The sequence below is a fragment of the Nelumbo nucifera genome, chromosome 5 (genome assembly GCF_055504915.1).
Source record: "Nelumbo nucifera cultivar China Antique chromosome 5, China Antique-T2T, whole genome shotgun sequence".
NCBI classification, from domain to species: domain Eukaryota; kingdom Viridiplantae; phylum Streptophyta; class Magnoliopsida; order Proteales; family Nelumbonaceae; genus Nelumbo; species Nelumbo nucifera.
The window spans coordinates 37,928,733-37,940,804 of record NC_142653.1 but is presented as its reverse complement, the minus strand read 5'-3'; the positions used below and the strand labels follow the sequence as shown (position 1 = coordinate 37,940,804).

General features: G+C 37.5%; 1 protein-coding gene across 5 annotated transcripts; it reads left to right on the top strand.

Annotated features, from left to right (window-relative positions):
* Positions 1-2,021: 2,021 nt before the first annotated feature.
* TBL14 (TRICHOME BIREFRINGENCE-LIKE 14) lies at positions 2,022-11,586 on the top strand. Of its 5 annotated transcripts, XM_010272035.3 has the most exons (7): positions 2,022-2,302; positions 2,667-2,792; positions 3,125-3,208; positions 6,239-6,549; positions 9,044-9,235; positions 9,875-10,070; positions 10,262-11,586. In XM_010272035.3, the coding sequence occupies exons 4-7, from the start codon at positions 6,402-6,404 to the stop codon at positions 11,088-11,090; spliced, it is 1,365 nt and encodes a 454-aa protein (XP_010270337.1). In that variant the 5' UTR covers positions 2,022-2,302; positions 2,667-2,792; positions 3,125-3,208; positions 6,239-6,401; the 3' UTR covers positions 11,091-11,586. The 5 variants fall into 5 exon arrangements, with proteins under 5 accessions (XP_010270337.1, XP_010270338.1, XP_010270335.1 ...); XM_010272036.3 differs by lacking the exon at positions 3,125-3,208 and having other exon boundaries at positions 6,261-6,549; XM_010272033.3 differs by lacking the exon at positions 3,125-3,208.
* The last annotated feature ends 486 nt before the right edge of the window (positions 11,587-12,072 follow it).

Sequence of the window (12,072 nt, the reverse complement as noted above, 5' to 3'; positions counted from 1 at the left end):
ATGTTTTGAAAAATTGCATTTTTCAAGATTGGTCTTGTATTGAACCAGACCATATTTGAAACCAATCAAAGAGGGAGATGTATACCTGATACGAATACCACAAATGCAGAACCCAAGGTGGAAGTTCATACCTAAATCAGTCTTAAAACTAGCCTCCACTAAAGATGGTGCAGTATATTCCTGAAGTCGGATTAACAACATAGTTTTTAACAAAACTACAATCCAACTACTTGGGTCGAACTAGGGAAGTTGAGCCTAATATCCCCTGAATTTTTCTTGCAAAAATAAGAGAAAAACTAATCTATATCAGTCCTAGTAGCTGAGGTCAAACTAAGAGAAAACTGGGAGACAAAAGGGTGCAGAGAAAACCAAAAACTGCAAAATTATGAAGATGTTTTGGACTGGTCTGTCCCCTCCCCTTTTATAATCTCTTATAGAGCTATCTCATAATCTAATTAAGAGATAATCCAAATCTAAATCAGATCTGGATTCTAATTAGAGATATACCTTATCTTATTATAAGATTAGGTCTCCATACCCAAATCCAAACCTAGATTTGCCCCATGTTACATGACAACTTAATTAATCATATTAATTATGGGCTTTACGCCAATCAACTATAAGGCTCACGACCCAAGGGTGTTGCATGGCCAACTTAGGTCTAATTTGTATGGTGTGGGACCCCACAATGACCTCACATAAGTTCATATGGGTTCAGCCTAGCCTCTATGAAAAGGCTTGTCTGAATTCACTTTTAAACACAATGAACCCCTGAGTACATCACTATGGGCTCAATATGAGTTCAACATTTACACTTAAATTATCATTTTATTCAACCATCCTATAAAGACCCAAGGATAATGGACTTAACCTCTTGGCCCATAATGATCAAATACTATTCGACAGGGAATGACCTCTTTCTTGTTGCAAGGTATAGTGTCACACTCTTTGCTTGGATGAATCCCAATAATTAAAACCTTTTGCAAACATTTTCAATAAAACATTATATATATCTATATATATTACAAAACAAAACCTCAAATATAATTGAAATCCACTACCGACAATTTAGGTTTTCATTAGAGAAAGTGTAAGTCCTACAATTCACTTTGTTTGACAAAGGGACCGATCTTATCACTATAATCATCCACTCAACTGAATTCTCGAACTGCCCCAACATATTTAGGTTTTGACCCTCAATGGATCTCACTGATTGGCATATCAAAGATAACTCAATTCAATACCTAGTGTAATAATCAAGTTTAGGAGTTATGTGTAACTTTCCAGTTTTGCCCATTAATCTCCAAAGTCTACGGCATAATTAGAAAATGGTCAAGGTTTAGTGTTTAAACTAAACACACATTGCATGTGCTTTGAGTCTAACCCTAATAGTTGAGACAAGCTGCCCCAACTTTATCTAATGGCTAAGAGCATTTTAATCTAATACGAGTCTCATAAGTATCTAGTTTAAAGGGTAATTTCGCAGAAACATACCAATATCAACATAAAACAATAATGTATTTTTATTCATTTACAATAAATGTATTTATACATCAATCAAATTTGAGCTAAGGGCATAAACTATCTAACATTTTATTATTAAAGGCATTTTAAGAAAATAACTAATATTATTTTAATTTCTTCTAACATCTATATTCCCTTGGAGTTCAGAATCTCCTCCCAACAAAATGCATTCCAACAAGCTACCAATTTGATCTTATACCATAAATCTTGCTATAAAAATGGGCCACCATAAAAGTGAGACCCGCCATAAATGAGATATACGGTGTCGGATAATGTTGGTAGGGTGTTTCCTTTGATAAGTAAGCCGTAGAAATATCAAACATAGTATTACTATTATACATGTTATAGATAGGAATATATTCCCAATGCATGGGATAGTGTGCTGTGGATAAGCGTGGCGAGAGTTCTTCTGTACATGAGATCCGGAGTCAGAAGTTTTATGTTCAATGGGGTATTAGCAAATACATAAACGGGAGGGAAGTATTAGCATTTGATGAAAACGCTGGGGACGTATGAGTAATTTACCCTATGTTCGGATGTTTGGCTCGACAAAATGAGAGGATGGCGGGAGAGACGGAAGGACGGGATTTCGAGAGACCGTTGTAAAGAAAGACATTGAAGCCTCCATCCACTCCACAGCCTTCGAAAAAGTGAGACCCCATTTCCCTGAGAAAAATTTCCCACAGAGGTCGAAAAATTTCCGGGAGACTGTTGTAAGGAAGAAATTCAAGCATCCACCACCTTTGACATTGACGATTTTGACGTCCGGCGATCAAAGGTGAGACTGCATGTTCTTTAGCATCGCGAGCATTTTCTTAATTTTGGATTTTTTTTTTGGGTTGTTTAGAAGAATCCCAGAAGATCCCTATTTCTAAGCTTGCCGACCAGAGAGGCTTGTCGGTGAGTATTTTTTTTTGAGTGTTTTGGTTCCCATGGCCGGCGATTACCGGCGAGATATATGATGAAAACCTCTCAGATCTATCGGCGAGTGTTCTTAACAGATCATAACTTAGATCTGTGGAGTTAGGTGATGAGATGGAGATCTGTCTCTCTCTCCACTTCATTCTACTGGTTACGCATAGCATTCCTCGTTTGAGATATTATTTATATATTTACTTTTATTTTTTGGTATAAATGAACAGGGAATAGACAACGGATTACAACTTAGAGTTTGCCTCTTCGCTTTAAAAACTGTTCAGCTTCGTCATTTGCCTTTGTCTTCCTAGTTGCTGGTTATCTTCCTCTTCACCGGTGACTACTGCTACCGTGTGAGTTTCTTTTTTTTTTTTTTCATTTTATTTCAATTTGAATTTTTTCCTCGTTTGACTCCTTTTATGTGTTTCAAATCATGGTTATGATGTTAGGATTAAGGTTTTAGTGAGGTTTAACCGAAGATTTCGTGTTGTTAAATAAAATTTGGATTATGATTTTATATTGCATTCATAGTTGCATGCCTTTATTTCATTGTTGTGTTATGCCTTGATGGCATGGGGTTCATTTATTTGGGTAGAGCTAAGTTGAGACAACAAACAAGAGTGAGTCTCTCTCTCTCTCTCTCTCTCTCGTTCTCATCCTTTTTGAAATGAAGCTTCGTATGCAGGGCCAATGAGGACGAATGGGGTTTATTTGGCAAGGCATGTTGTTACGTGGGTTATGGGATGAAAACTTTATCTTGTCAGTTGTGGTGAGATTCTGTATTTTGTTTTTTGATATTTGTGTTAAATTTCAGCTCTGTTATTCTTGGAGGAAGGGGAACTTGTTTCATTCGAAAGGACATGGTAGAAAAAATTATTTGTCTGGGATTTCATTGTTACTGAGAGTAATGGATAATTTTTATTTGATAAATCTTGGGATCAAGGTTGGTTTCAGGTTTAGGGATTCTGTTCTGCTTGAACAAGGGTTTGTTTCATATAAACCTTCTTTTTTATTAATCTGTTGTATTCCTGGTAAATGGTGGAGCAATTTGGGTGCACATGGATTTGGAGATGTTGGAGTTTTGTTCTGATCAAGTGGATTCTATTCATGTAATGGAACTTGGAGCTCAGGGTGCCTTTGTGGTAGAAGGATACTGAGATTGGCAAAAGTGAGGTCTGGATCTGTCAATGAAGAGAATAAAGACTGCAACCCTAACCTATATTATCAAGAGTATTAAATTATTGAGGTTTGAGAGTTCTAGAGTATAAAGACTCTGTTCTGAAGTTCTAAGTCAGCTAATATAAGAGCAAATGTTTCGTGATACATAACCTAGGTATTGCACAACTGTTTTCCTTGCCAAGGTGGAAACTCTCTTTCTGTATTACAGTGTTTTGATGATTTCAATATTGATCAAAGTTTTGTGAAGTCCATTCTTTTATGTGAATTATAACCTTACACTTAATTTCTGCTACATACTCACATACTAGATTTAAATGCTTATTGTTGTCCAACAAGTTAATCTTCTAATTGCATAGTAGCTTGTTATGGCCTATGGGGATCAAATCTTTTCATAGGCTTCTGAACATTCTGTCATTGGAGCATTATTTTGTATGTTAAAGTGGTGGAATAGTTGCAGATTAGTTATTGAATGGTTTAAAAGGTCTTGCTTTTGAATGTTATTTTCTAAATATTACAGGAATAAAATGCAAGGCTGTCCACAAATCTTAAATTGAAGTCTAAGACTAAGCATCTTCTTATAGAGCACTCTTAATTGAATGAATTCTATAAGGCTGCTAGTGACTTGTGGGGGGTAGTCTGGTAGGTCTAACTTTCTTTACCCACCAGCCAAACGATAACCCAATATTGAATGCTTTTATAGAGCATGCTCAATCACACAGCAACCTTTTGAAGAAAACTACATTTAGTCTAACCTTTTTCCCCGAAGATGCTTGTCATTCTTTTTTTGTTTACACATTTAGTCTAACTTATAATGTTTACACATTATAGGTTTTGGATTCTGCTTGCATTCTTTTTTTTGACTTGTGGTAGATGAGGTGCAGTGCCAAATGGATCCATGTATTTGAACTTTGGATGATTTCATATTGTAGCATGCAGCCATGTGACATGAAGAATTATTTTTTCTTTTCTTGTCTTTAAATCTTCAAGATATTTCTGAAGGCCATACATACACTGGTAGAGGTAGTCTGCAACACAATGTGGGGTATAGACTTGTTTGAACAAGGGACCTAAGGAACTAAACATGTTTTTAATATTTCTTAAATATCTAGCTAATGAAATAAAAGGCTTTATTTTCTATTCAGTTGAATTTTGTCAATTTCTACATTTTTGATTTTTGGAGGTAGCCTAGTGGTTTATGCTGTTGTGAAATTTAGTGTGGATATTTTTGCATAATGGGCTTTGTTTCAGGATAGATTGGCATGAATTCAAGGTTGTTTATGATGCCTTTCACATTCTTTGAGGATACAAAGTTGTCAATGTTGGCTTAGAATTATACACATTTTTCTTAAAGAAGAGATACAGTTATACATTTTTTTTTTCAAATTAATAACATTTCTTCTTACCTTGGTTGGGACATAACCTTGGGTCCATCACTTGTTTTTTTAGCTTGAAGCTCTTTTTTATTGAGATGTGTAGGCTAAACATCACAAAACAGCATATTCAAGTGTTTATAATTTCAACATGACTAAGCTGGTATATTTTAGGTATTTTCTATTTGGCTTCTAGGAAAATCCAGGTAAGAATTATACAATGTATGTTTGGAATGAGATTTTGAGCTGATTGAATATACATTGATGTAAAAGATTGTTGCTTGACTTGCCAAGCCACTACAACACATATAAAATCTGCTATTTACTTGGACCAGTCCCGATGGATAAGGTGAGCTATGTAGCCCAAGTAGATGGATAAGGTTAAAATGAAAACATGAAAAATGAAACTTCTGCTTTATAACTAAAGATTAAGGGGAAAATAGTGCTGTCAATGGGTTAGGTCTGGTTTGGGTCAGGGTAGACCTGGTCCCGATCAGATATATAAATGAGCAGAATCAGTTCCAAACCAGACCCAATAGTTTCTGTAATAACAGACCAAGAACCGGCCCAATTATTAATTGGGGCTATCAGGTCTGGCCTGATTAGACCTGATAATAATTGGCAGCTATATTTTTAACCTGCAATTTGATGGCGAACCTACAAAGTTGTTAAATTGACACATTTGGACTCTTCATTATTAGTATTTACATCCCAATCAGTTATGTCTTCTTTCCCTATTGATTGAGTGAGGTCCATCAAACATCATCAGGTGGTGAAAAACAGTTGGGAGTAGTCTGTGGTGTGTACTCCTCACTATCTTAATGAAATTAGTGATCACCTTACATTGCTGGCCACTTGGATCTGATGGATTCCTAGGGAGTTAAAATGTTAAATTCCTTGGCTGATGAACTAGCTAAATCAGGGATTGAGAGGACTTTGCCTGAGTATTTTTATGTTTTAGTTGTGGGTGGGACTGTTTAGTTTTGTGTGTTCCTGTACATCCTCTCTTGTACTCGCTTTTTGCCACATGTGATCAATACAAATACTTTAGTTACCTTTATCCCCCACCCCTAACCACCCAAAAAAATATAGTTTTCATCTTCCTATTTGTGAACTAATCTAATATATGCTCTCTTTTGAGACCAACCAAACAGTTTTTCACCAAATTATTTGCATAATTTGATGTCATTTCATGATTGGATTTATACTTCTCAACACCGAATTTATATATTTTTCTTCTCTATGTACAGCTGATGCTGTCAACTTTTGCAGTTTGACAGAAAAAGGATGGGTTCGTGGTGAATATTGTCCTCAGGGAGAAAGTTCAAAAATTTTAATGTCCATGACAGCATTTGTATATCCTTAACCAAAGATTTGAACAGGGTTCTGTGTATTTTGTGCTGTATTATTCAGATGAAAGGAGGAAACATTTACAGATTGAGGGGAAAACTACTCTCTCTTACTCTCACAGTCCTCATTTTCACAACTATCCTTCTTTGGGCATGGGAAAGAACCCCACTTACATTGCTCACAGTGCAGGAACAGTTTGAGATGCCTTCAGGTTTGTTTCACAGCTCATACTTGCCAGTTTTTTTTAGGAACATGGTTATTTTCATTATTTAGGCATTATTTTCCATTTTACTGGTCAGGTTATCAGGAGTATACTTGAGTATAAGATGCAAGGTAATGAACTGAACTGAGAAAATGAGACAATTTGAGAAAATAACAAGCAATTTTCTCCAAAGGATTAAACCATTGAAGAAATATGAGGGGATGTTCTATTCAAGTTGAATAATTTTCTTTTTTGGTCAGCATGCATTTAAGGTCAATATTCAAACCAAAGCCAATCATATTCCCTTTCAGTTGCTGAAATGGAGCAAGAAGCAAACCATAATCTGGGTAGTGATTGATGTAGATGTTCTTTTCTCTAGTCATCTTGATAGAACCACTTCCTGGTGTGATGAATTGACGTTTGAAAGCAAGGTTCAAAGTATCGTTATGTATCGGCCCGTATCAGCTGATACGTATTGTTCCGGGACCCTTCTGATACGCCCCTACAGTGGGTGTATTGGGGGTCTGACCGGTTCAGGGGATGGAGGGGTCCTAGACTGGCTCCCCTGAACCAGTTTTGAAAAAAGAAAAGTAAAAAAACAAGTATCGAAACGCCCGATACGCCGCCTACCGGCGTATCGGGCGTATTGATATTTTGAACCTTGTTTGAAAGTTGTAGAGAGACTGGGCCAAATGGGCCCTAGCCCATTAGTGTCTTTCTTGTTATTTTTTCTTATTGGGCCTTTTCTTTATGGGCCTTTAGCTCTTGTTTATGTTTTCTAAGTATAGTGCTGATGTGGACGCTTACTTAAGGGCAATTTTGTAAATTATGTACAAGTTTATTAAAAGGATTAGTGGGAGAAAGAGGAGATTATCAAACTCCTCCTTTTTTCTCCAATCTTCCTTCTTCTTCTTGCTGTCTTCTTCTTCTTCCTTAATTTCTTTTGCTTTATTCTAAAATATTCTACTAATTTTATTGGTTTGAATCACATCTAAAGTTAACCTATAAACATTGGTCATTTGTAGGTTCAGGTTTTGGAGATGCAAACCAGATAGGAAAATAGGGTCTCTTGGGACAAGGAAGTACTTAAGTACCCTTCCATCTGTTCCTAAGGAGAGCATGCAAATTCACCTATCAGGACCAATATACTTTCTTCCGTAGAAGAGGAAACTTAATTTTAAGAGGCACTTGTTGATTCAATGTCTGCAACCTTTTTAAATGGACAAGTTGTTCCATAAGATCCCTTGGATGACAAGGTGACTAGAAGACTTGCAAGTACAGTGGTTAAATTTCAGAAGTTTCGTCATCAAGAAAAAGATCTTTAGACAGAATTGGGGGGAGAAAAAGGTTTAATCATTAGCTCCTGCTTGGTAACATGGAGTATTCAAGAATAAAAAGAAGATATTTAAAAAAGTTTAGCATAAATTATGAACTGAATGATCCTGTAAACAAAAGGAGGAGGAAAGAAGAAGAATGCAGGATATGTTAGAAATAGACCTGTTTATGATATGGGCTTTGGGCTCGGCCCATGAACATTTTACACTGCTTTGTGCTCAGGCTTCATGCTGGACCCATTGGCAGAAGTTAAGCCCAACCCTGGCCCATGAACAGGTTTAATTAGGATTTGACAAATATTAGATTCTTTCCGTGGTTTTGAAATTGGATGCCTCATTTTAATGGGCTAGCTTTTATTTTGTGGATTTTGGCTTTTGCTGGGTATCTTTTGAGTGTGATGTCTGTTATGGTTGTGTCTAATCTATGCTATATGGTATCTTGTTGTGTTATTACATTTCATCTTTAATGTGGGATTCTTGTTTGGGTTGACAGTTAATTCCCATCTTGGTTTTTTGGGAAGTTTGTTTGTATTTCTTGTCTATCATTTGATGCTTGGAAGGGGTTTTTTAGGTGATGTCTTGATTTCCTCAGATGAATTCTGTGGTAGGGTCAAGGGTGCAAATTCTTTGTAGGTAATTCTCAAAGAGTGTCTTCAGGGATTTTTCTTTGTAAATTTCTAATTTCCTTTTTTTTCCTCTTCCTAAATAAAATTTGTTGATGCAGCAAAGCGAAAAAGAAAAATGATAAATATAGGAAAAGAATAGGTTAATCTGCAAAAAGCTACTTACCCACTAATTAATCATTTCCATTTCTTGTCTTTCTGTTTAGCTTAGTCTTAAAGATTACAGAAATTTCAAACTAGTATGCATTTTGAACTTCTTTAATGTATGGATCTCTTAATTTGCCTCCCCATTTTTCCCAACAATTACTATATGATTCCAACATGTTGACAATTATTAACACCTCTGGCATATGCCTCAGGGCGTTTTGGGGGCACCTTGCCTAGAGGTGTGCCTCCAGGGATACACCTCCCACACCTTTTAAAACACTAGTTGACATGTTAGTGTCTGAGTTAAAAGTTCTTTCAAGATCTATACCATAGTTTTGTTTAGTTTTGGCTTTTGGTTTTTCACTTCTGAAACAATGATTCTAATTGCTGCTCCTGCAGATCCCTTGCTGTCTATTAAGACAACAGAGGAGATAGTGGAGGAACTTCCTGATGCACAGACAGCAGGGGAAACAGGAAGTGGACAAAAAGAACAAGGTTTTGCTGAAGCACCAATGCCTTCCAAGATTGCCAGCTCTTCCAAGGAGAGAGAAAACAAATGGGATTTGAAAATAGTTGACACAGAGAAGAGAGGTAGAGTCTCCTGTTCAATGATTTAAAAATTGCTTCTTTTGTATATTCGTATTTTGTGTCTTGTAAGTTATGAGCAATTGGCACAGGTAAGATTTAATTTAGTGTGAAAAATCTAGATTTTGGAGTTATTATCAAATGAATATGTTCTTGTCACTCATCCTAGGCCAGGTCCATCTAATAAGCATGACAGTGCTGGACTGCTAGTTATTTGGGCATGATTTAAGTTTGTCTGAAAAACTTAGTGCCTTCTTGGGTGGGCTGATCTGAACATTCACCTAAGCTGGTTCAGCTGTCTTGAGTCACTCCAATTAAGCTATCTAAAGAGGTTAAGTGGACAGCCCAAAAAATGATTGACTAGCAGCCAATTTGGGCTCTCCGGATTTTTCACCAAACATAGCTTAAAGGCTGTCTGTGTAGGGCCCACTTTGGAAAGCCACAAGCTGCTGTACTTCAGCCTTCCCAAATAGATACTTAAAACAATATGCATTCAAAATCTGGACTGCACTTGTTACAATTTAGGGGACTTGGTCCAAAGTGTATTTGGCTATCAGAAATCCTAGTTATTTAGACATCTAGATCTCTCTCTCTCTCTCATGTAACTTGATTAATTCTTAGGGCTTAAGTTTTTCACTATTGCAGTTTGCAACTATGCCAAGGGTAGATGGGTCTCTGACAGAAAGCGGCCACTGTATTCTGGGTTTGGATGTAAGCAGTGGTTGTCTGAAATGTGGGCCTGTAGACTGACCCAGCGCACAGATTTTTCCTATGAAGGATTTAGCTGGCAGCCTGAAAATTGTGAGATGCCAGAATTTGAAGGATCAACATTCTTGAGAAGGTAGATACCTCCATTGTTCTGCTTGCATGACAATTTGCTTGGGTTCCAACCCAGGAAGAGCTGTTAAGCCTCCTCTCTCTCTCTCTCTCTCTCCCCTCCCCCCCCCCCACCCCCCCCTTATAGTGTAATTTTACAGTATCAGGATTTTATGATGATGTCTAGTGCTCTAATGGTGATCATGGTGAATCCAGGATGCGGGACAAGACTATTGCTTTTATAGGAGATTCATTAGGAAGGCAGCAATTCCAATCTCTTATGTGTATGGTTACAAGTGGTAAAGACGCACCGGAAGTTGAAGATGTTGGAGGAGAGTATGGTCTTTTCAAAGCACCAGGTTCTATTCGTCCTGATGGATGGGCTTATAAGTTCCCAAGCACAAATACCACCATATTGTATTACTGGTCTGCAAGCCTTTGTGACTTGGAACCCGTGAACATCACAGATCCAGCTACAGATTATGCCATGCACCTTGATAGACCTCCTGCTTTTATGCGCAGGAACCTTCACAGATTTGATGTCTTGGTTCTCAATACTGGACATCACTGGAACAGAGGGAAACTTCAGGCAAACCGGTGGGTGATGTATGTGGATGGTATGCCCAATAAAGATAGAAAACGTGCACAGATTGGTAATGCGAAGAATTTCACTATATATAGTGTTGTCAAATGGCTAGATACACAGCTTCCCCAGTATCCAAAGTTGAGAGCTTTTTTCAGGACCATCTCACCAAGGCATTTCTCTAATGGGGATTGGAATACTGGGGGTAGATGTGATAATACCACTCCATTGGCTGGAGGAAGTGAAGTTTCACAAGATGAATCTAGTGATCCTGTCGTGGATGGTGCTGTAAAGGGTACAAGGGTCAAGATTTTGGATATAACTGCCATTTCTCAGCTGAGAGATGAGGCCCACATATCCCGCTACAGTATTAAAGCCACAGAGGGTGTTAACGATTGCCTGCATTGGTGCCTACCTGGCATTCCTGACACCTGGAATGAACTCCTTTATGCACAAATATAGGCTCATCTCATAGGTTGCTTAATTGGTTAATGGGGCATCTTTTCTATGCTTGCAAACAAGACATCTCCAAGGGAGTACTCTGATTGAAGGACTTTATTTTCGTTCCTTCTAGGTTCTAACTTGTCGTTTTCTGCTATATCCTTGGATGCAACTTGCATCTCATGCCAATTGGTGAACAGAATGCACTTTCTGTAGTGCTATCTGACGCCCATTTTAGCAAGTAGTATTCTTGGAACATAAGTTTTGACTTCTTGGAGGTGGTATGCCTGACATTGCATGAATTGGGGAGTAACATGGAGGTATTGGATATGGGATCTGCAGATCGTATGAAGTACATTGATTTTTGCCTGCTAGTTTATGTAGCACGTTATCATCATTGAAGTACCGATGAAAGATAATTTGTGGCTTTTCATGCAGTGCAGGTGCTGTACATGTAAGTTCCCTAAATTTACTGTTCTTAATTCATTCAAAAATATCAGTACTTTCTTGAGTACCATTCTTTTAGAAGTACTTCGTGCATACATACTCTCCTGCAAGGCTGCAAGTCAATTGTAGCACCACTTATCATGTATTACTTATGAAATGATGGCTCCTTATCAGAAAAAAAAAGAGAAAAGAAGAAAAGTAGATACATGAACCAATTGGCAGAAAAGAAGAAAAGAAAAGAGAAGCATCCGAACTTGTGTGGCCTGCATTAGTGGGCTTCATACTATATCAAGGACTACGGCCTTATAACAGAACATGACACAGCCCGGAGAAAGTCGACATGGGTTGGCTCCAGAAATTATGTTTTGCTATTCCACTCTATCAAGGGCTACCTCCTTGGTTATAGTATCATTAGAACTATGTTATGGCCTTCCCCAATCTTTTCTAGAACCATCAGCGAACTGATGCAGTAAATGCTCTAAACCTCTCGCTACACATAGGAAACGCTTGATAACTAGTGAAGTGGCTGAAAGTTTAGTTCTTTGTTTTTTAGTGA